At 46.8% G+C, this 24976-nt stretch overlaps 1 protein-coding gene across 1 annotated transcript in view; it reads right to left on the bottom strand.

The window, feature by feature from the left end:
• The window catches only part of ERO1A (endoplasmic reticulum oxidoreductase 1 alpha), a 31466-nt gene extending 6937 nt beyond the window's left edge, over positions 1-24529 (bottom strand). Inside the window, exons 1-12 of the mRNA XM_063948400.1 lie at positions 24310-24529; positions 23742-23861; positions 21090-21173; positions 18306-18344; positions 12325-12407; positions 11974-12050; positions 11070-11190; positions 8771-8817; positions 7035-7046; positions 6604-6630; positions 5491-5583; positions 4474-4720 (exon numbers count right to left, since the gene is read on the bottom strand). Coding sequence (XP_063804470.1) covers positions 4474-4720; positions 5491-5583; positions 6604-6630; positions 7035-7046; positions 8771-8817; positions 11070-11190; positions 11974-12050; positions 12325-12407; positions 18306-18344; positions 21090-21173; positions 23742-23861; positions 24310-24408 — 1049 coding nt within the window. The 5' untranslated portion in view covers positions 24409-24529. The remainder of the gene's footprint in view (positions 1-4473; positions 4721-5490; positions 5584-6603; positions 6631-7034; positions 7047-8770; positions 8818-11069; positions 11191-11973; positions 12051-12324; positions 12408-18305; positions 18345-21089; positions 21174-23741; positions 23862-24309) is intronic.
• Positions 24530-24976: the final 447 nt, after the last annotated feature.

Genomic DNA, 24976 nt, shown 5'->3' with positions numbered 1-24976 from the left:
TACCAAGTCCTTCTTGGCCAATCCGGAACAATGAGTATTGTTCTCACTCCTCTTTTCCTTATGATTCTCAGTGGATATGAGAAGAGGAGGAAACACATAAACCGACTGGAACATCCACGGTGTCACCAGTGCGTCTACAGCTATCGCCTGAGGGTCTCTTGACCTGGCGCAATACCTCTGTAGCTTTTTGTTGAGGCGGGATGCCATCATGTCCACCTGTGGCAGTTCCCACCGACCTACAATCTGCGCAAAGACTTCTTGATGAAGTCCCCACTCTCCCAGATGGAGGTCGTGCCTGCTGAGGAAGTCTGCTTCCCAGTTGTCCACTCCCGGAATGAACACTGCTGACAGTGCTCGTACGCGATTCTCCGCCCATCGAAGAATTCTGGTGGCTTCCGCCATCGCCACCCTGCTCCTTGTGCCGCCTTGGCGGTTTACATAAGCCACTGCGGTGATGTTGTCCGATTGAATCAGCACCGATTGGTTGCGAAGCAGGGTCTCCGCTTGACTTAGGGCGTTGTATATGGCCCTTAGTTCCAGGATATTGATGTGAAGGCAAGTCTCCTGACTTGACCACAGCCCTTGGAAACTTCTTCCCTGAGTTACTGCCCCCCACCCTCGGAGGCTCGCATCCGTGGTCACCAGGACCTAGTCCTGAATGCCGAACCAGCGGCCCTCGAGAAGGTGAGTACTCTGCAGCCACCACAGAAGAGACACCCTGGCCCTGGGGAATAGGGTGATCAGCCGATGCATCTGTAGATGCGATCCGGACCACTTGTCCAACAGATCTCATTGAAAAGGTCCTCGCATGGAACCTGCCGCAGGGAATAGCCTCGTATGACGCCACCATCTTTCCCAGGACTCTCGTGCAGTGATGCACCGACACCTGTCTTGGTTTTAAGAGGTCTCTGACCAGTGTCATGAGTTCCTGAGCCTTCTCCGTCGGGAGAAGAACCTTCTTCTGGTCTGTGTCCAGAATCATGCCCAGGAAGGGCAGACTCGTCGTAGGAATCAGCTGCGACTTTGGAATATTCAGAATCCAGCCGTGCTGTTGTAACACTTCCCGAGAACATGCTACACTACTCAGCAACTGCTCTCTGGACCTCGCCTTTATGAGGAGATCGTCCAAGTATAGGATAATGGTGACTCCTTGCATTTGCAGGAGCACCAGCATTACTGCCATTACCTTGGTAAATATTCTCGGTGCCGTGGACAGACCAAACGGCAACGTCTGGATTGGTAATGACAATCCTGTACCACAAATCGGAGGTGGATAAACGGGGACATGAAGGTAAGCATCCTTTATGTCCAGAGACACCATAAAATCCCCCTCCCTTGCGATGACCGCTCTGAGCGATTCCATCTTGAACTTTAAGTATATGTTCAGGGATTTTAAATTCAATATGGGTCTGACCGAACCATCTGGTTTCGGGACTACAACATGGTCGAATAATAACCCCCTCCTTGTTGAAGGAGGGGAACCTTGACCACCACCTGTTGAAGATACAATTTGTGAATTGCATTTAACCGTTTCCCTCTCATGGGGGGAAGCCGGCAGGGCAGTCAGTGAGGAGGCATTTTTTTTTTTTTTTTTTTTTTCAAAGTCCAGCTTGTATCCCTGAGACACAATATCTATTGCCCAGGGTTCTAACAGGGAGTGAACCCCCTTGTGGCTGAACTTACGAAAGTGTGCCCCCACCGGGTCTAGCTCCGCCTGTGGAGCCCCAGCGACATGCGGTGGATTTTCGTAGAGGCCGGGGAGGACTTTTGTTCCTGGGAACTAGCTGTGTTGTGCAGCTGGCTTCCTCTGCCCCCGCCAAGAAAGGACGCACCTCGGACTTTCTTGTTTCTTTGTTCGAAAGGCTGCATTTGATAATGACGTGCTTTCCTAGGCTGTGCAGGAATACAAGGCAAAATATCAGAATCACCAGCTATAGCTGTGGAGACCAGGTCCGAGAACCCTTCTCCACACAATCCTCAGCCTTCCATATGCCACTTAAGTTGGCATCATCTGTCCATTGCATATTCTACAGGACACGTCAAGCAGAAATAGACATAGCTTTGACTCTAGGACCCAGTATACTCATGTCTCTTTGGGCATGTTTTATGATATATATCTCTTAAGACAGCATCTTTAGTCTATATATACTAGGGTCTCAATTTCTGCTGATAAGGTACCTGTCCACGCCGCCACAGCGCTATAAACCCATGCCGACACAATCGCCAGTCTGAGTAGTGTATCAAAATGTGCACGCTATCTGCAGGATCCCTGAGAATAGCTAGGGCTACCCTTTGGGCAAACGTGACACCCTAGGGGAAGATTCCCCATCACATCCTGGCCCTAGTGGGGAAAGGATACTGCCTGAGAATTCTTTGTGGGAACCTGCAGTCTCTTGTCTGGAGATTCCCGCTCTTTTTCCTCATGAAAGGAGGGAAATTTACCTCAGCTTTCTTCCCCTTAAACATGTGTACCCTTGTGTCAGGGACAGATGAGTCAGTGATATGCAAATCATCTTTATTACAATAATCATATATTGAATACTTTTCTGCCACTTTGGCTGTAACTTGCATTATCGTAGTCGACACAGGAGTCAAACTCCGTGTCGATATCAGTGTCTATTATTTTGGATAGCGAGCATTGTGAGACTCTGAAGGTCTCTGCGCCATAGGGACAGACATGGGTAGATTTCCTGTCTGTTCTCTATCTTTTGTGCAATAAATTCACCTTAGCACTTACACATATCCAAACAGGTGTCGGCGTTGTCGACGGAGACACCCTCTCACACACATATGAGCTCCATCTCCTCCTTAGGGGAGCCTTTTAACTCAGACATGTCGACACACACGTACCGACACACCACACACACACACACACACACAGGGGATGCTCTATTTGAAGACAGTTCCCCCACAAGGCCCTTTGGAGAGACAGAGAGAGAGTATGCCAGCACACACCCCAGCGCTATATGACCCAAGAATCACACAGTAACTTAATGTTAACCCAGTAGCTGCTGTATACATTGTTTTTACGCCAAATTTATGTGCCCCCCCCTCTCTTTTTCACCCTCTATCGTGCTTCTGCAGGGGAGAGCCTGGGGAGCTTCCTCTCAGCGGAGCTGTGGAGAGAAAATGGCGCTGGCGAGTGCTGAGGAAGAAGCCCCGCCCCCTCAGCGGCGGGCTTCTGTCCCGCGATTTTGTGTAAAAATAATGGCGGGGGCTCATGCATATTACAGTGCCCAGCTGTATATATGCCCTATTTTGCCAGGAGGTACTCAATTGCTGCCCAGGGCGCACCCTACAGGGACCGGAGTGTGTGGGTTAGTGTGGGAGCAATGGCGCACAGCTGCAGTGCTGTGCGCTACCTCATATGAAGACAGGAGTCTTCTGCCGCCGATTTTGACCTCTTCTTGCTTCACCCGCCGGCTTCCGTCTTCTGGCTCTGCGAGGGGGGACGGCGGCGCGGCTCCGGGAACGGACGACCAAGGTTAAGTTCCTGTGTTCGATCCCTCTGGAGCCAATGGTGTCCAGTAGCTTAAGAAGCGCAACCTAGCCGCAGTTAGTAGGTTTGCTTCTCTCCCCTCAGTCCCACGTAGCAGAGAGTCTGTTGCCAGCAGAAGCTCTCTGAAAATAAAAAACCTAACTAAAATACTTTCTTATTAGCAAGCTCAGGAGAGCTCACTAAAATGCACCCAGCTCCGTCCGGGCACAGATTCTAACTGAGGTCTGGAGGAGGGGCATAGAGGGAGGAGCCAGTGCACACCAGTAGTCCTAATTCTTTCTTAGCGTGCCCTGTCTCCTGCGGAGCCCGTCTATTCCCCATGGTCCTTATGGAGTCCCCAGCATCCACTAGGACGTTAGAGAAAAAGGCACTTCTGCACATGCGGCGCAATGCGCATGCACGACGTACTTTTACACCAGCCGATGTAGTTTCACACAAGGTCTAGCAAAGCATTTCAGTCGCACTGGCTGCCGCAGAGTGATTGACATGAAGTGGGCGTTTCGGGTTGTCAACTGACCGTTTTCAGGGAGTGTTCGGAAAAACGCAGGCGTGCCAGGAAGAACGCAGGCGTGGCTGGTTGAGCGCAGGGCGTGTTCGTGACGTCAAAACAGGAACTGAACAGTCTGAAGTGATCGCAAGCGCCGAGTAGGTTTTGAGCTACTCTGAAACTGCACAAAATTATTTTGTAGCCGCTCTGCGATCCTTTCGTTCGCACTTCTGCCGAGCTAAAACACACTCCCAGTGGGCGGCGGCATAGCGTTTGCACGGCTGCTAAAAACGGCTAGCGAGCGATCAACTCGGAATGACCCCCACAGTGCACTAATTGGGGTTCCTCGTCACTTTACAAAGAAAACGACACCAAAAAAATAATAATAAACAAACAAACCAACCAATAGTGGTCGACCGGACACCTGTCGACCTAATGACGCATACCCCCATAGACCACAAATTATAACCAGACACACTCGGCTTACTTGGCGTCATGTAGAATGCCAATCAGAAGCTTCTTTGTTTCCAGGTCTTGCGTTTTATTTCCCGTATACAGCAGGAAAGACTGACGCTCGAAAAACGGCAGCACCTTGGAAATGGCCCGCAGCTCAATCAGGTAAATAAAATACAAGTTCTTCAATCTCCTCGGGCCTTCGTTCAGGGTTTGGGTGGCGTCAAAGCGTCTCTGAAACTCTGTCACATTGTGACCCCACCTCTTGTTCATCCAGGTGTCTGCGGCAAGAGAGGGAATATTAACGTACAATAGGCAGCAGTATCATTATACAATATTAATGTACAATAGGCAGCAGTATTATACAATATTAATGTACAATAGGCAGCAGTATCATTATACAATATTAATGTACAATAGGCAGCAGTATCATTATACAATATTAATGTACAATAGGCAGCAGACGCCGCTTACATCTGAAGTCTCTGTAGGCCACTAGCAGTACGGAATAACCGACAACAGTAGGCCCGATTCCAAGCCTCACATAAGTCCCAATGAGGCAGCATCTAGCACCACTTCTCATACTGCACATGTGCCACGGGCGGCCTACACGGGTTGCTATCAGAATCCCGGTGGTTGGGATGCCGGCGTTCAGAATAGTGTGGAGATTCCAGCGTCTGTATTTCGACTGCCAGGAGATCCTGACCGGATCCCGCCTACACATGCGCTAATCAGGTCCAGTCCATAGTATAAAGGTAACTAATATGAAGGAGTCTGCAGCCGCTCCAGCAAAGTCTCATACGGACGCATGCTTACACTTTACACGTGTCCACTTTATTGGGTGAACACGTACAACTGCTAGTCATGTGACAGCGCGCCACTGTAACCGCATACAGGCATAAGAGGTCACCCGCTTACCCTTAGGTAATACTAGGCGTTATGGTTTACCATAAGAGAGTTTTGGTGGAGAGAACATGTAATGGACGCTTCCATGATAAGTCCCTCTTTGCAGAACGCAGAGTCAGGTACCAAGAAAAGTATGTTTCCTTACCTTGCAGCAGATATCGTGCACTAAGGTGAATATTGATGCTGGCGTGCAATCCTGAGATTAGCCTGTAGAAAGCCCTCTTCTCAACACAAAGGCCTGAAAGAAGAATTACAAAAAAAAAAAAAAAAAAAAAAAAAAAAAAATCAGCAAATGCCTGTACAATAACATAAATCAGGAAAAAAAGGCTTAATATAGGCTATGGGGGTAGGGGAAACATACTTAATAGAAACAGGCCGCACACATCTGCAGAACATCACTTAGTAGCAAGAATGTACAAGTCTCAGCCGATCACCGCCACTAGCTGTGAGGTGAAGGTACCGAGAACGCCTATAGGAGGCGGTTTACACCAAGAGGCCCGGCAGACGCTTGAGCAGCCAAGAACAATTTCAGTGTAAAAAGAGAATAATCAACAAATATGTGAGAGCTAAGCGGGGTGACCGCAAATAACCACAGAAACAGAGAATATGACAGCGAATGAGAACCACCTAGCCCAACTAGTGGAGGGATCCAAAAGACAAGACCCTAAATCCATGCAAAAGGGGTCAGGACTATAAGAGGGGGTTTAATAGCGTCCGTTATGCATGGATCTGCCACATCCGGCCAAAGCATGCATAGTACAACATGCCAGGCAGATAGCAAGAGCCGGAAAGGGAGGAGAGGAGACAGACATTCTCTCACATCCAAGGAGACAGCCACTTTCCTACTACTACATTTTTATAGTGTAGATTTCTGAAAAAGTGTGAAGTTGCCTATAGCAACCAGCTTTCATGAAGCATTTATCAACGACATTCTGTAAAATAAGTAGAAGCTGATTGGTTACAGCAGGCAACCAGTCTTTAGAAGGCATGTAACATTGCCCCTTGTTTGTACCATTGTGTAGTATGTGTCACGGCTCTGCATTTATACACACACAGCGACGGCTGGAAGAGGACTGTAGCTCTGTGAGGTTCTACGCTGTTCTGTATATATAACAGGCCCATTCTACACAGTCTCTCAGGTCAGGAAGTACCAGGAGGGTGTATGCAGTGACCCAGGACGGTCACGCCACTCGCTTCCCAATCCCCTTCCCCACATACACAACACTGCTATCTGCAACCAGGACATCTGAGTACCTACCTTCCAGCCAGCTGGAGAACATGGTCTCTGCAATACACAGAAAGACGGTTACTTAATGCACAAAAACACACACAGACTATACAATACATTGCCTCCGATGCTTCTAGCTGTGCTCTGAGAACATTACTCAGCTTACAATCTAATACGCGGTGTGATAGATGCAGGGAGATACAGAAACTCACAAGGAGACAATGGGGATAGGACGACCACTAAGGTTTCAGAACAACCACCTATCACAAACAGTCTATACAACAAAGTCCAGCCCCTTCTTTTCTGCAGATTATCTCAGTAACAGCTCTGCAGAGTCTCTTCCTCTACGTAGTAGGTAGCTCTGCACACAGACCTATACAGTCACTGCGCCGGGCTCACGGCGCAGGAGGAGGAACAAACATTACCTGAGAAGCTCTAGGATAAAAGGATATTCCGCTTACCGTCATTTTCTCCTGTAAACAGAAAAACAATGGATCACATACTCTGTCCGGTATACTGAATTTCTCCCTCCCCCTATAGAGTCTCATGAGCGGGCTGACTATACATCCACCCTCTGCCGCAACTACTGCGAATGTGCATTTCTAATTGGATCTCACAGTTCTCAGATGCGCGAATTGGTGCGATGCCTGCAAGTTTCATGAAACAAAGTCACAGACCCGCACATAACCGGATCAAGCCCTCAATGTACTGGAGACTTAGTATTTGCACTTTTCTCACAATCATGGTAGTGTAAATTGCATGATGCTGCTTGGCGTAATGCGCGGCCACGCAACGCAGTCATCAGTCCCTGGTCTCTTGCTTTTGTTCCCCGCTTAGAGTCTTTATTACACCGCTATGGCATGCAAATCTACTAGTGGCGTACAGATCATGCGTACCTTGTGCTTTTGTCACCTCAGCAGTGTGAAAGATGCAAACAGTATATTATGGAGTGTAAAAGATGCATGCAAGGGCTTAATCGCATTTTTCATGGTGCACCAAGTGAGAATGGGGGTCATTCCGAGCTGATGGCTGCGTAGCGATCAGTGAAAAAAAAGGCTAATCTGCGCATGCGTACGCGCGTCGTACGGGTACAAAGTCCGTTGTGTGATTTGAGGATACGTCTGGATGGTGGACCAGCTGCTGCAAACAGAATGCTGGGATATGCCAAAAGCAAAGACCCTTCACCGAGCACTTCTATTATAAATTTACACAGTTAGCCGTCACCCACTATGTAAGCCATAAACCAGTAGTGGAAATGATAGCTAAAATCTGGAAGCAAAAATAACACAAGGTTGGAAGTGCCGGGCCCCTGCCACCTGCTCTACTCCAGTCCTGCACTGCCACCACCAGGGACTCATTCCCCTGCTCCTCCCAGATTAGGAAGGGAAGAGCAGAGTGGGTGCCGCAGGCGAGGAAGAGGAGGCTGTCGGCTGTTTAAAGGGGAGGGGCCCTGTGAACCTTACAGAACACCTTTAACACTTTTCCGCAGTGCCCCCAAAGAACTAGTTACAGCTGCGGCCTGACAGGTTACTCTTGCTTAAGGCACATGTGCTCCACTATGCTTAATAAGCCCAACGCCAAATCACGTAGGCTGGACCATCAGATTATCATTATGCATCCCGATAAAATACCTTTAAAAAAAAAAAAAAAATGCACATTATAGTTCTTTCAAACAAAAACCTGCCTAGAAAAAAAATAGTTAAATGCATCATTTTCAAGCTTAAGCAAATTTGGATGTTCTTTGTAGTACACATGTAAAATGGAGGCTTCCTGGCGCCTTAGGAACATCCGACAGCAACATGGCTCATAATAAGTGTACGGTATAATCTAACGTATGTACTATTATAGTAGGAAGAGATATGAATGGGATCTTTATAATGACGCCAGGTAGAAGAAAAGGGATTATAACCCTCAGAGTTCTATTCTTCCCTCCGGACGCTTACTGACAACTGAATAAAGGACAATGAAATGGCAAACGTTTGCAGAAGTTTGTCATTTGAGATTTGGTAATCTCCTTCACATCACAGTTCCTTATATAACAGCCATTGCGGCTTTGGCACAAAACAATGTGATAAAAATGATTTGGTTTTATTTTAAACCACCAAATATTTCGTAGAGGGAGAGAAGCCCAAACAAATACCTATAGGACAAACACATGGAACAGAGGTGCAACTAAAACAGGATTCTATCAACCTACCTCGTGCAGAATTCAGGGGATTCAGCGGCAGATTCACCGCTTTTGGCCTACGAAATAACAAAAGTTACATTTCACATTTACTGACAAGAGGATGCTTCCGCCATGAAAACCTACATTTTGTAACAATTATTAAAAATGGTGCACAAGGGGGGGGTCCGGGTGTGCAAGTGTCGTTTCCAAGACTAGCGAAAGTAATTAAGCATTTGCAGCACTTTTGCACCAATGTTGCTAAATAAAACCTTATTGTCTCATGAGTAAAAGGAATGTCTATTAGCAATAGCCAAGTCGCGAAGCCAGATCCCTGTAACTCTCTCCCTGGTTTGAGGTTACGAGGTCACTTCCTCTTCCAGGGCTCTGCAATCACTGTCAGTCTGTCGTTATGTCAGCATTTGTGAAACAATACACTATTACTGCTCAGCTAATGGTGCAACGTCTAGAAACTCAGCATAATTGTAGGACGTATTTTCAGCTCTCAACGATTTCACATTCAGGAAAGGTTCTACAGTTAGTTACAGCGTTTAGCACCCCTCACAGGGTTAATCCTGGCATGGAACATTTACAATAGAATTTTCATACACATTCAACCCTGACAAAGAGTAAACAGTTTCCTGACAGGACATAACTCAGAGCGGCTGATGGTGCCTCCAGGCATGACTGCACAAGAGACAGCCAATCACCGGTTTGCTCTCATTAGAAGATGGAAATAAGCAAACTCCTGAAAGGCTGACGGCGGTGAGCTGGCTCTAAGGGGACCCTTGCATCTACAGAAGACATTCCCACCTTCCTTTACCAACTGCTTTTTGAATATCGTCCTGGCGATGTGGTACACTTCTTTTTGCAAAAAATGTTAATTAAAAAATAATGCATTCCTGCACCGATCTAGAGCTCGAACTTCTAGATATAAAATCTGCTGGGGCCGAATGCTTGGATGAGCCCCCGCTGACAAGTGATCGCTTCCTACTGGCTGCTGTAACGCACAGCGGACAGCTAGGGCAAATAAGGAGCCGGGAAACAGGGCCTGATTAGAGGGTGGATGCCGTGGCAATGGCGCAGCCAATGTGTTGCAGTGTGCATATGCAGAGACGCACTGCGCAATACGTTCCAACTGTCTATGTACAGAGACGCAGGACAGAATCTGACGCAGGGTCTGTGAATTTTAGTGGGCGCTGCTGGGAGGTGGCAAAGTTGACACTGGTGTGTCGCTGAAAGTAGCTACGTTCAAAGTTCCACAACTGCTCACAAGGGGGTCACTCAGAGGGAAAAAAACTGCTCCCGACATAGAATGGTAGAAATTCCGATGGCGCTTCTAATTAACCACAGCGACGGAAGTCCACGGTCCAGAGACGCTGCAAGTTGGAGGAGTCTCAGTTGTTGCGGCATTTGTATAAAGACACAGACAAAACGGCTGCAAATGACGCGTCTGCATCCACCTCCGTATCAGGACCATAATGTTCTGCTCCGACAATCCGACATATTTTATGCCATAAATAGCTGCAGTAGCCGCCACCAGCCACGTATATTACACTGGTGTTGGAGCCTTGTATATAATATTATTTTGGACAAGGAGCAACATAATACAATTCACATCGACCAATTACAGCATACGGGCTCCTGCAGTGCTGGATCAGGGGATCTCTAGATCACTGGTTCTCAAACACGGTCCTCTGAACCGCACACAGATCACGTATTCCATGTCACCTAGCTGGGCACAGGGCTATCACCAGCTGTCACGTTTTTAAGATCCACGGGTGACCTGGAAAATATGAACTGCGTGGGGACCGGAGGACTAAGTCTGAGAACCACTGGGATAGACAATTACAGTATTTTTCCCAAAAGAGGATGAAGTGGAAACCTGACCATCGCGCACATTTTTTCTTCTTTTTCTTTAATGAGTAGAGAACATATTCCTCTTCCTACATACTGGCTGTCATTAGTTTGGCAGACGTCTATCGGGCATTAGGTGTTCTTTAATCATCCTGTGTTTGACTTGGATGAAGTTACGGCCGGGAAGGGCGGGCACAGTTTTGCGATTGTTCCGTACACAAATAGTAAATGATACACCAGCTATAAAAATACACAGAAAGAGCCTGGAGCTAAACACATACAGACATTTAAGATCACCTTAGGCTAATTAGTGCTCTTTGCATCAGACCGCTGGTGAAATAAATATATAAATATATATATATATATATTATATATATATATATATATATATATATATATATATATATATCTATATCATTCTCTCTGCAGATTTAAATAGACTTGCCACTTTAGTTTCCTTTTACTAGTCACCTACTTGAAACAGTTTTCCTCATATATACTGTTCCAGATCTTCCAGGCGTCAGCTCCTTTGTAACCAGTGTAACGTTCGGGGTTAATGAGCAAATCGACATATTCGGCATCCGGAGACTCCTCATCTATAAGCAGACACAGGGGATACGGGCAGTTACTCACCTACACACAACCTGTACATAGCGTACATCCGTTACTGAATCACTGCAGTGTCTCCGATTTTCACCATCACAATAGTGTTCATTGCCCTGAAAGCTGCTGTCTGAATATTACATTTATCCAATAACGGGAGTGCAGCAAAGATACACTTCTCCCGTTATATAAATGGGCACAGATGCATGCTGCAGACTTACAGCAGTATAGGGCACGTACATAGTGACAGGAGGACGTTTACAAGTGCAACAAATAAACGTTTTCTGGCTGCAGAAATCTCCTAAAAAGGCAGTCACCAAATCCACAGACCCGGAAAAATAATAATAATAATAATAATAATAATAATAATAATAATAATAATAATAATGTCAGCTTTTCTGAATTAATGCTGGAGTGTGGGCCCATTACTGACTGTATAAGCAAGCACTGTATCCGGCACACAGACACAGAGCACACACCAGCTGCTGGCCTAATTCAGCAAAAAAAAAAAAAAAAAAAAAAAAAAAAAAATTTAGAAAGTGCATAAAATAAGTTCTTATCTTATGGGTGTAAATCAGTCTAAGGAGCGATCAGGGAGCAACTAACGCGTTTCGTCCGTTTAAGACTTCATCAAGGGGGCGGGGCGTGGTGTGGGTATAATATATTATATATATATATAGTTTTGCAAAAGTTTCTGACAGTGAACAACTGGAAGACGGAAAAGATGACAGATTAGCAGCATAGGACAGAGTTATCTTATCAGACTCGTTACATACCATCTAGCTCACAGAAGTTATCATCTGAGGAATCGTCGTGCTGGTTCCACTGCACGAGAGCTTCCTGCGCGGCTTCGCTGCAAGCAGAGACATCACAGTCATCTAAAGGCTCCTTCTACAATATGTCCCATTATAGCATATATGTTACACAGACATCAGCATGCGTAACCCAGGCCTGAAGAACCAGTGAGAGGACTGTCAGATGTTAGAGGGAAGGCGAGACGGAGAAGAGAGATATCCCCGTTTTCCTACAGGTGGCGCAATAGTTATTGCACGCGGTGCACCTGAAAGGCCTCTCATTACCAGTCCCCAAGCCCTGACACAGGTAAGTAACAATGAAGGATCACTCACCTCAAGGACTCATCCACTGCACCCAGCCTCTTCTCCGTCTCACACTCCAGCTCCCCACCGGCGGTATTTGCAGCCTCTGTGTACTGTGATATAGGAAGGATTTAGTCTCTTACATTATACAGCAGGCATGAGCACAGACATGGGATGGGAAATCAGCCAGATGGAACCACAGAGGAGATGCAAACAAGCCCTCCAGCATGTAACATCTATTTATGTAATGATTACAGAGCATCCGGAGAAGGCGCAGTCTGCGGGATATTACAGGAGGATAACGCTGAATAGAGCGTGCCCCTATACTGTACAAGCACTGAGACGCAAACCCCAGCTGCAGTCACAGACTACGTCCATACATACAGCAGTAGAATCTGGCTGCACACACACAGCGACTCAGTCATCAGCCCACGTTAAGGTCACAGGACAAATATTACAATCAGTGGTGGATTTTACCTAGTCTCTCCCTCCCCAATAAAATATATGTTAGGTGCTCTCTCCCCCTGGGACTGCCAGTCCGGACTGCAATATAAGAGGGAGTGCTTCCCATGGGAAGACACTCCCCTGCTAATACGGCAGCCCTTTCTGGCTTCTAAGGGCTGCAGCCTATGCAGTCCATACAAGCCAGGCTGTTTCCAAGCAGTGCCGACTTACGCCCACCCCCTAGTGATGTCAGCCATCAATCATCAAGAGGGCAGGAAGCCGGTGAGGAGACTGGCAGCAGACAGACTCCCCAGTACCAGAGCCAGATTTACACCCTCTATATGAGCCATGGGGTTCATGTGGGCATTATACACAGGTGCAGCGGTATATACATCTGGGCATTATACACAGGTGCAGCAATATATACACATGTGGGCATTATACACAGGTGCAGCAGTATATACACATGTGGGCATTATACACAGGTGCAGCAGTATATACACATGTGGGCATTATACACAGGTGCAGCGGTATATACATCTGGGCATTATACACAGGTGCAGCAGTATATACATCTGGGCATTATACACAGGTGCAGCAGTATATACATCTGGGCATTATACACAGGTGCAGCAGTAAACACATGCCGCGGCATCACAAGGCTCTGCCCCATGTTTTTTGTGCAACTGATGTAAAGTCCTGTGAGTGCCATCCAGTCTGAGTATATATGTACAGAAAATGAGTTAAAGAAGAGACTACGCCACAATTACCAGTATGTCAAAGGATTGTGCTACAAAAAAAAATAAAAAATAAACCACACAACAATTCCATGTACGAGTATAGAGTTTATAGCAGGTATACCAATTTCTTAACATAACACTCAATACACCTAAAAAAAAAATATATGTCTAAAACCCTAAAAATTCGAAATAGCACAAGAAAGTGTCCTCTCTCATTTAGAGCATGACGTCAGCGAGGGGTGGGCCAATAGGTTTCCTCCAGGGGACTTCATCAAGGCTATATTATATACTTTACACACAAACTAGTTATCATCCAGTCATCATGACGAAACACCATAACAGTAATGTGCGCGCCTGAACGGAGCAACAACTGGACTGCTCTGTCGGCCGCCATCTAGTGGCCACAAGCACGCAAAACACTTGAATTTCCCCCATAAAGGTAAGGAGTAGCATTAACATTTTATTACATAAGACACATTATATTATACACACACACACACACACACACACCAGTATATACTCTTGATGACGTCCACTCGATGAAAACTCTGACGTAGCTGCCTTCCATGACTTGTGAGGGAACTGTGAGGTGGTCAGAAGCACGGGGGGGGGGAAGGTGGGGGTGGTGAGCAGGGGAAAAGGTGATGACAGGGACCGGCGATTGTACACATACATAGCACATTAACCATCTACAACCGGCCTGGCCAACCTGTGGCTCTCCAGCTGTTGTAAAACTACAAGTCCCATCATGCTTTCCCACAGTTTTGCTATTCGGGAATGCTAAAACTGTGGCAGGGCATGCTGGGATGTGTAGTTTCACAACATCTGGAGAGCCACAGGTTGGCCAGGCCTGACCTACAATTACACAACCCGTAACATTTTCACCTAGGATAAAGTATTATGGAAAATACATGTTTCACGACTACTAGATTTCCATAGTCCGCTTATAAACGGCCAGTCAGTCAAGTCAGACTGGACAAGTATCCGCTTGATGCTTAGGCAGAACCCTGGACCTAGTGAGCAGCGGTGCCGGAGCAAAGCATGAACCTGACAAGAGGCCCGATGTTTTTATTCCAGGAATCCTATATGGGAAAAGGGGGGAGGGGAAGAGCGTTCTGTAACAAATATTAGCTGGAATCCTCCTTAGATATGTGCAAGTACGTCCTGACTGTCGGGGCAGCCACGTTCCATCTGCCCACAGGACAGCGTGGTTTTAGTACAGGGAGTTTAACTTGAAAACAAAGATTTTCACCTACATAAGCTTCCAAAACAATCATTTAATCCACGTGGCAGCAGCACTTTCCACCGCCGTTCTAGATTACCAGATAACTAAGTAAACAATCAGCTCCTTCTGACCTTCATGGAGTGCGACACACACGGTCGCGCACCCAATGTATGCACGGCCATCTCCCTCTAGAATATTACAGGCGCAAGGCGAACGCTCCATAACCATATGGGGAACTAGGACAGGAAGCCTGCACACAGGGGAAGATGTATCAATACTAAGAAAGTACCAACCTATCAGCTCTTAACCGTCATTTTTCAAACACACAGGTCTTTTTACTGTGCCCTGGAGAGAGCTAAAGTACCAGCCAAGCAGCTCCCAACTGCCATGCTACAGGCTATGTTTGAAAAATGAGTTGGGAGCAGATTGGCTGGTACTGTGGCCCTCATTCCGAGTTGTTCGCTCGCTAGCTGCTTTTAGCAGCATTGCACACGCTAGGCCGCCGCCCTCTGGGAGTATATCTTAGCTTAGCAGAAGTGCGAACGAAAGATTAGCAGAATTGCGAATAGAAATTTCTTAGCAGTTTCTGGGTAGCTCGAGACTTACTCCTACACTGCGATCAGTTCAATCCTTTTCGTTCCTGGTTTGACGTCACAAACATGCCCTGCGTTCGCCCAGCCACGCCCTCGTTTCTCCAGACACTCCCGCGTTTTTCCCTGACACGCCTGCGTTTATTCGCACACTCCCAGAAAACGGACAGTTTCCGCCAGAAACACCCACTTCCTGTCAATCACACTACGATCAGCAGAACGATGAAAAATCCTCGTTAGGCCGTGAGTAAAATACCAAACTTTTGTGCAAATTTACTTGGCGCAGGCGCACTGCGAACATTGCGCATACGCAGTTTGCGACTAATCGCTCCATAGCGGAAAAAAAATAACGAGCGAACAACTCGGAATGAGGGCCTTTATCTCTCTCCAAGACTTAGTACATACTTCCCACATTCTGTAACACGGCAGATAGGAGAGGATTGGTTGATATACTTTGTCTCCCTCCAACGCTTAGTACATCTGTCCCTTTAGGAGAGCCAGAGAACATGGCAGGATGCTCGCTATTAGAGCAGGTCTGCCTTAATGGGTAACTGTATACAGTGGACTGCGGAAGCGCAGGATGTAGGTAACTTCATAGGGTGACTTGCTATACACACACACACTCATCTGGTCGCATTGTTACCCATCATGCAACTTTAGATTATTCTGATAAATGCAGTGCTGTAACCATGGTAACAGACAATAGTGTAACCATTAGAACGCAAAATAACGATGCTAGTACCAAACAAAAAGGGGTTACATAGTTATAATGAGGAGGGGGCAATTGGTTACGATATATGGACATGTAGCTCAAAAACATTTATCCGTTCCAATATCCACTAATCCTAAAGCAACAGAATCGCCTTAAATCGCTAGCTCCTGGCAAATGTGTCCCAGCTCCCAAATCTCGCCCCCAGATCCACTGAGGTCTACACCACTGTAGCTACGGCAGGCAGCATTAACCACACTTATGAAACTGGTGCACAGGGGAGAAAAGGTGGTGTACTCACAGCAGCCAATGACAGTCAATCTATAATGTTTGTGTGTTGCTAGGTCCGTGAAAGCAAGATTCTCATTGGTTGCGTTGGGTCACACCTTAAGGTGCACCTAATTTGGTCAATATGCCCCTCAGCGCTGGCCAGATGAGCAGTTTCAAACAGGACATTGGGGTTTTTGTACAAAACTGAAAGTGTCACATGAAACCGCATTCAAAATTAATTATCAGCGTAATCTTATCAGGTTACTGAGCACATCGGCGGCGGCATCCTGTTTAGTCAGAGCTGCTGCCTAGTTCAGCTGCAAAGTTCCAGAAGGAGCAGCAATGAACATCTTCATATTAGACACATGACGACCTCTCCTTACCTGTGCGTAATGCAGGTACAGCAGCAGCTTCCGTCATCAGACGCTGTAGTACCAGCAGAACCCTAGTCACTGCGTCTCTTGGGAAACCTCTGGCGCAGCAGGCCACGTGGATGTAAGACCTCCGGTTGGCCAAGTGCAGATAACCAGGAAGTTTTCCATCACTTGCTTGTACACATGCTGAGAAGCAAACCTCTTCCCCCCCCCCCCCCCCCCCCCCCCCACAGCTTTGAGGAAGATGCAGTGTTATACTGAGCTGTAGTGGTCCGGTGAAACTTAATATCCCTCCAATCCCCCATACTGCCCAGCTCAGAGAGAGAACGGATATAGAGGGTCATCAGAGTCGCAGGAGAACGTCCACGCAGCACATTGCACTTCCTCGGAGAAGCTTAATGTGTGTTGCTTGTGCATTATCACATCCGTCTCTCGTCACATGTATTCCTACAGGCCAGAACCTATAGTCCAGCGTTTCTCAAACTCAGTCCCCAGGATCCCAAACAAGTCATGTTTTCCAGGTCACCCGACAGATGCATTCAGAGGTAGATTCCAAAGTCGACCAGGATGCAGGTGACCAGGAAAACACGTACTGTTTGGAGTCCCTAGGACCAAGTTTGAAAACCACTGCTATAGCCCAATATGTGGCGCTTGCAAACTCTACACAAGGGATACCCCAGGGGCTTACATATACTTGTGTCAGTTTGCAAAGCCTGTGATAGTCTGAGGCTTTGACTGAACATTTTAAAGCGGCAATAAAAATAAGTGTAAACCAAGCCTGTTTAGTATTTATTTTTGTTGCATTTTTAAATCCACCATGAGGACTTTATTTAAGTTTATATGAAAGGCGTCAAAGACCTACCACCGGAAAGTCCTATAAACTCATCCTACCATCCCAGAGAGACTCACCCAGCCTCCTAGAGAGACTCACCCAGCCTCCTAGAGAGACTCACCCAGCCTCCTAGAGAGACTCACCCCACCCTGTAAATATTCCCCCATCCTAACATGGAAGCAATACCATTGCTTCAACATAAAATCCTTGTTAGGGTTTATAGAATAAGGAATGACCACATCAGAACGAGAACATAAAAATATATAAATAATAATAATAATAATAATAATAATAAAGGGGAACTCTTGCATAATAGAAGACCCTGCTCATCTCAGGAGCATCTGCTATTGGTAAACAGCCCAGTAGATTAGGGTTACTGGATAGTAGTAACATACCAATGGCCTTTTAGGGCAGTTTGCCAAGAGACTCTGAGGTTACGGATTCCTAGTGAATCTGCGGACGCCGGGGGCGCACAGTCATGTGGCAGCAATCACTGCCGCGCGATATACCAGCCTACAAGCCTCCCGGCTAGACGCGCTGGCACCGAGAATGCCAGTGTAGCAGCGCTATTACAGAGTGGTTATAAGAAGAGAAGAGGCCCACAACACCTGACAGAGCAGGTTCCTGATGAAATCGCATCAGAATAGGATATATATCAGTTAATAAAGGCGTCTTATAATATGGGAAGACCATGGCTCTTTATAGGGTTATGTAGTCTAACTCGTACATCTTACACCTCATCTGGTCCCACTTAAATCAGGCTTACATTTTTGACTTTACAAGTAAAAAAAAAAAAATAAAAAAAAAAAAAAAAAAGTCACACAAACCTTAAAACCAGGAGATTTTATGCCAAGCGGAACGGAATCCTACAGAAGGAAAAAAAAAAGTTAATATAATATAGGAGATAATGTATACATTCACAGTCATTGGTAACGATGCAGATATAACACTCACCACCAGAGCTGACAATCTTTACATGAAATGTACTCAACTTCAGAGGATTTAAGATTCTTAAGGGCAGAGGTTCTCCTAGAAATGGTCAGCTATGATAAAGAGCCACCTTCTTACTTTACAGTTTGTACGGCAAAGCCTAAAATCTTCTGAATTTTAACAGTGTATCTGAAGCTATTTGGTAATTTCAAGACACCCCCAAGAAGTTGCTCCAGCCATATTTATCAGCTACTAAGGGGACTCAGAAATATACTGAGGTCTAGGGGATATAAGAGGATACCATGTTGACATTTGTTAAAGCGAATGATCATTGGCGGTTTTGGGCAATAGTTTTATATTCCTATTCAGAACATATCAGGTACAAGCGTGGAGAATAAGAATCTCATCATTTTAGGGGGGGGGGTTGTGGAAAGTTTCTATAGATTTTAAAGCTTAGGAAGAGTTCTAGTCTAATATCAGAAAAGGCTGCAGGAGAATAAAGGAATTGATAGATTAAGACAGATATTTCACCATTTTAGGGTAAATTCAATAAGCATCAGTTTTGACTCTTTTTTTTTTTAGCCGCTATCCCACCAATGGTCCAACGAGAATACACCACGGGGGTTCACTACGATATGCCGGCGGTCGGGCTCCCGGCGACCAGCATACCGGCGCCAGGAGCCCGACCGCCGGCTTACCAACAGTGTGGCGAGCGCAAATGAGCCCCCTGCGGGCTCGCTGCGCTTGCCACGCTACGGACACGGTGGCACGCTACACTATTTTATTCTCCCTCCAGGGGGGTCGTGGATCCCCACGAGGGAGAATAAGTGTCGGTATGCCGGCTGTCGGGATCCCGGCGCCGGTATACTGTGCGCCGGGATCCCGTCAGTCGGCATACTGAAGACCACCCCACCACGGGTGGGCGGGGTACCCTACACCATTTTTTTAATTAACATTTTTTGCAATATTTTATATTTTAGCACTACAGCGTGTACAGATCCTATTAATCTGCGCAGTGCTTTCTTCAAACTCGCCTGTCTGAGGCAAGAGAATTAGGCAGGTTTGGCGGGGGATTTGCAGTAGTTCTCAAAATGCCTCTTAGTAAATCCACTGGTTTCTATACTTCCGTTAAAAACCATCAACGGTGAACGGATGTTCAGTTGTAATCTAAACTGTAGCTGCTCGGCAATTTCCCATCGGTTTGGGTTTTAGTAAATAAGCGGATTCCAAAACTGCCCAACAAATGAGATTTATGGTAAAGAACTTACAGTTGTTAAATCTCTTTCTGCAAGGTTCACTGGGATCCACAGGGAATGATATTGGAGTGTAGAGTAGGATCTTGATCCGAGGCACCAACAGGTTCAAAGCTTTGAAAGTCTTCCCAGAAAGCCTAGCACCGCCTCCTCTATTACCCCATCTCCATGCACAGGAACTCAAGTTTTGTAGTTGATGCCGTGCAGTAAGCAGGCATACAACAGGGGGGCTGCTCCAGCAGCCCCGAGAAGAAGCTTTTAAAAGAAAAATTAAGACTTCAAGGGCTGCAGCAGAGGCACTGTGTGTTGGAGATGTCTGACTGACATCTCCATCACCTCCCGCAGTGGCGCTGTACACTCCCGCGCCCTGGTTGCTGGGTACTTACAGTGGAGGCTCCGGTTTTCTTCCTGTGTCACACACACACACACACACACACACACACACACACACACACACACACACACACACACACTTCTCCTGGATCGCGTGGCCGCACTCAGGGAGGAGATAAGTGGGTCGTCCCCCGTTCCCCCCCTGGCGGGACCCGCTGTAAATCGCGATCCCGCACAGCCGGTGGGAGGCGTGGACACTGTGGTAGTACAGGGACCCTACTAGACCACCACGGCAAGGTCACAGGTCAGTTTTCTCTCAAACCGTTTATATAAGCGCACAGTACCCGGTGGTGAAGTTCAGCAGTGGGATAAGGCTTTGACCTGTAGCCCCACCCCCAGGGCGCCATTTAGAGTAAATGTTCCCGCCCTGGAGCTGTTTATCTCTCTCCCTCACTCCCCGTCAGCGTTTGGGCGCCATTACAACAAGCAGAGCTGATCCTGGGACTGTTTGGGCAAATCCTCCTCTGTAAAGCCTACTCTACACCCCAATGTCGTTCCCTGTGGAGCCCAGTGTACCCCGTAGCAGAAAATAAAAATAAAAATGGTACCTAGTAAATTAGGCTGGTCTTAGACTGGGAATTAAAACACCTGCAACCAGAAGTAAATTTAGAAAAGGTGGAGCCCAAATAACACCTCCCCCCCCCCCACCCCTCCCCCTCAGACTTTTCCTCTACAGGTCGGTCCTCCAGGTGGTAACCGCAGGCTGCCCAGCACACTTCAGATGTTGCTAATCTACAGTTCCCATGGGAACAACAGCAGCTGCTACCTGCGAGGTTACCTACACAACGTTAGTGAGGGTACAGGGAAACTCTACTGCAAGCCTAAGCAGTGTGCTTCTCCAGCGGCTGTGGCACTACAAGGCCTAGCATGCCCTTTCTATCCATGGGACTTTAGGCTGCTTTACAGAATGAAGTGGTACAGCCACCGCCAACGCCCTACAAACTATGTTCGAAAGGGGTTAAAAAAAGGTGTACTTGAAAAATGCTCATTACACATTATAAAAATAATTATCTGTAGTAAAACCGTGGTGCTTACAGTAGGGCAGGGCTGCACGGCGCAGTCTCTTATCCCGCAGTGGCTGCTGTCATTCCAGAACGGACAGGGCTTCTTCAGATTTACCTGCAAGAGGAACACATTATTTTATCTGCAGCATCCAGGCGTTTCCAAGTGCAATGCAACAAAGCTTGAGCCCACAGATTCCACATTTTAACCCAAAGTACATATAGCCTAAGCTTCCCAGTAAATTATAGGCCCTTACAAACACATACATGACAGTACTATACAGCTCCTGTAAAATGCCGCAGAATATTTGAAAATAAGCAACGTCAAACGACGCACTTCAGAGGCGTACTGGGATGGAGCGTACAGCAGTCAGTAAAGGTAAAATACGCCTGGATATAACGCACACGTCATACAAGTAGCTTACTTGTTTGCAACTAAAACTTATGCAATACAAGTTATAAAGGCACCCTCAATGTGACCAGAACATTAGAAGTCACGGTCGATTCCAGCCACAGGTATAAAAGCTTGCAGTATTGTGCAAGTCATTGGTCACACATCTACTCAGGTGACTTCTAACATCCTTATAATTAGCAAGAAGGGGGTATTTTAACACGTAGCCTTCTGGTCATCGACAGGAAGTAAGAAAAAATGCTAACTTCCTGTTACACTGTAACTTCCCGACTTCTTTCATTGCACTTGCCCCTAAGATCACCACCACATACTCCCTGCAGCTCTCACAAGACAGAATTAATAATCTATATTTATTGTGACAAAGACAGCACAAATCGGACAGGGGTTTAGAACGGCAGGACTGTGGCTGGAGGGATTCCAGGCCAGGTGTTGCCGTTAGCCAGGGTTGAGAAGCTGCTATTTCCAGGCACCTGTCAGGTTGTGCTGCAAGGGTTTCGGACACAACAAGCATTGCGCCTGATGATGGACAAGCTGCCCAGGTGATAGGGGAACTTGTGTTTGTGCATTTTGAAGGCTCTGAACTCTGCTTTGCTGTAACCGACCTGTGAATCCTGCCTGTGGTTGAAAATAAACGTATCGTTGATTCTACTCTAGTCTGATTCCAGTCATATAACACATACGTTATTTTTTATTTATTTTCTCTCTCTCTGACAATTCATGTGACCACATAAACAGGTTATACAAAAGTGTGTTGTACGGTAAAGGGGTGTAGTGATCCTTATAAACGCTGACGATAGATAAAACAAGGTGTGGAAACATTAGTAAGGCATGAGCCGTCAGCTAGATTTTCCATCTACCTGAGATTTCACAGCAATTACATCAGTACTCTAAGTCAAGGGATGACTCAACCAGTATGAAAAATATCATTTCACACATATCCAGGCCACTTGTAATAGAATATTTCATTCTGTGATAAAAGGCATTTGCAAATAAGACACACACACACACACACACACACACACACACACACACACACTGATTTACAATAAAATTTCAACAAAACAATTTTGGCTGCGAGAAGAGAGGGGATAGGGGGCCATTGGGGAAAGGCAACTATACCTTACCTTCCTCCTGTCGGGATGCTCACTATCCCGACCATCGGCATTTCCAACCCAATCTGTACAGATGTGTCCTCGTGCATCACTGCTGTAGTCGCAACAAATAGCTCCTCTAAGCGCGGCAGGTCCTGTGAGACTCTACTGGCATCAGTCGTATTTTTGTTATAAAATGCGTCTTAGTCGCAACGTAGGGAGACAGTGCCGAGTAATGCGATAGGACACTTGTATATTTGTGTGTGGCAGACTCTGAATCTGCGTACAAAGTGCTGCAATGTAGCAGCCGCAGATTTTTCGAAGTTCCGTTGTGCTCCGTATACAGACTCAGACGCACATAATATACAAGTGTCATATATTACATTAGTCAGCAATCTCCTGGTGCATCTTAGTCGCATTGTGTTGCGACTAAGACCAGGGCCGGCGCAGCCATTGAATAACTTTAGGCAGCTGCCTAGGCGCACACGCCAATGATAAACGAGCTTACATTGTACTATGGTTGTACAGTCTAGTGGCGGCCTCAGCACTGGTCTTGACAGCTGCAGCCACCACCGTCAATCACAGTGTGCACCCACCGTTCTCTCTCCCTACAGCACCCTCCCTGGGCCCGGATGTCTGTCACGTGCTTACCCCTTGTGCGTCCCAACGGCGTGTACCCAGTCAACAGGATTTCCGTGAGCTGCTGTTTGACCAGAAGACACTGCTGCTTCTCTCCCCACATCAGAGTACCTGTAGGCATGGCAACCCATGCACCGCTGCAGATCACTCGTGTACCGCTGAGAGCCGCAGAGGAGTGACCCACTATCCGCTGCAATTCAGGGGTGCCCTGGCATTTACCGCTCTGTGCTGGGAGATGCGGGTAACTGGCCTTTCTTAAATGGAAGTCATACTTGTCCCACCTCATGTCACTCTGCAGCTGGTTGTGGAACTAGAAGTCCCAGCACACTTTGAACCCAAATAATATTAATAATATATTATTATTAATATTATTATTATATACCCCCAGATCTATATACACCCTCCAGCTCAATACACACACACACATCTACCCTCCAGTGTATTCCCGAGATCTGTAACCGAACATAGAAAACACCCATCCTCTCCCCCATTACAATGTCACCCTACCCTGGGGGCTCCCACCCTCACCCTATGCACAGATTACCTTGTAGTATCGGAAATAGTCCGTTTCCAGCAGTTTCTGCAATTTGGGAAACAGCTTCTTATTATTAAAGATATCTATGGTCTCCACGTCACAGATGCAGTCGTCCAGGTAGCCGGCCACCTAGATGGGAGCGAGGGAAAGGGTTACACAGCGCACACACACGCCTCAGACCAGTCACCCTGGTAAAACATTAACATCAGCACAAATTCATTTCCAGGGAAACCGTCTGTAATTGCATCGCTCCATCAATATTACAGCACCGCGCTGCAGGTACACTCCTGGGGGGAGGATGGATGAGAAATACGGAACATGCCAAGAAAAATATTAGTCTATAGGGAGTTACGTCCCAATACAAAGGGGACAGGAGCACAATACGGACAGTAATGCAGATTATGGACAACGCTGCTGCTGCTGCCTATTCCCCATTCATTAACCTGTAATAAGACACTGAGTGCAAATGAATGTGATGGAAAGAGATGAGTGGGACACATCAGAGGGAGGTGACATTACTGTATAAGGGGGAACCCAGACCCTGCCCCCCTCCTGTACAGGCTGGCACAGCTCTCACCTGGCAGAAGCAGCCATGGGCACCAGAGCCTGGTCCCTGCAGGTGGGATTCCCAGGGCAGCAGGAAGCACAGGGTGATGAGGAGGATGAGGGCGCTCATGTCCAGCAGCAGCTGCAGCAGCTCCAGCAGTCCCAGGTCTCAGCCTGAACCCGGAAGAGGCCCTGGAGAGTGGGCGTGGCCGGAGGCGTCACTCACTACGTGCGTGGTGCAGGGCTCTCTGGACGTGTCTATAAACACATGGAGGCCACGCCCAGTCATGGTGGGGGTTTCCTCTGGGTGGCTTCTGGTTATGTAGGTGTGACTGAGCAGACATTGCATCATGGTCACAGTGTGTGGGCTGCTGCTGTGTGCACAGTATAGCACAGTTTTGCAGATATCAGTTGCAGACCAGGGGGTAAATTTACTAAGATGGGAGTTCTATTTAAGATGGGATGTTGCCTATAGCAACCAATCAAATTCTACTTCTCATTTATCTAGCACCTTTTAGAAGATCATACCTAGAATCTGGTTGGTTGCTATGGGCAACATCGCATCTTAAATAGAACTCCCATCTTAGTAAATTTACCCCCAGCCCTTATTGTGATTGCCATTGGCATATAAGTAGCCTGCTCCCATATCAGCCCTATAAATGCAGGTGCATATCATGGGAAAGGTGCTGCATTATTGA

Source organism: Pseudophryne corroboree, chromosome 12 (assembly GCF_028390025.1).
Source record: "Pseudophryne corroboree isolate aPseCor3 chromosome 12, aPseCor3.hap2, whole genome shotgun sequence".
Lineage (NCBI taxonomy): Eukaryota > Metazoa > Chordata > Amphibia > Anura > Myobatrachidae > Pseudophryne > Pseudophryne corroboree.
Note: the sequence above shows the minus strand (reverse complement) of the source record. Positions and strands in the feature narration are given on the sequence as shown.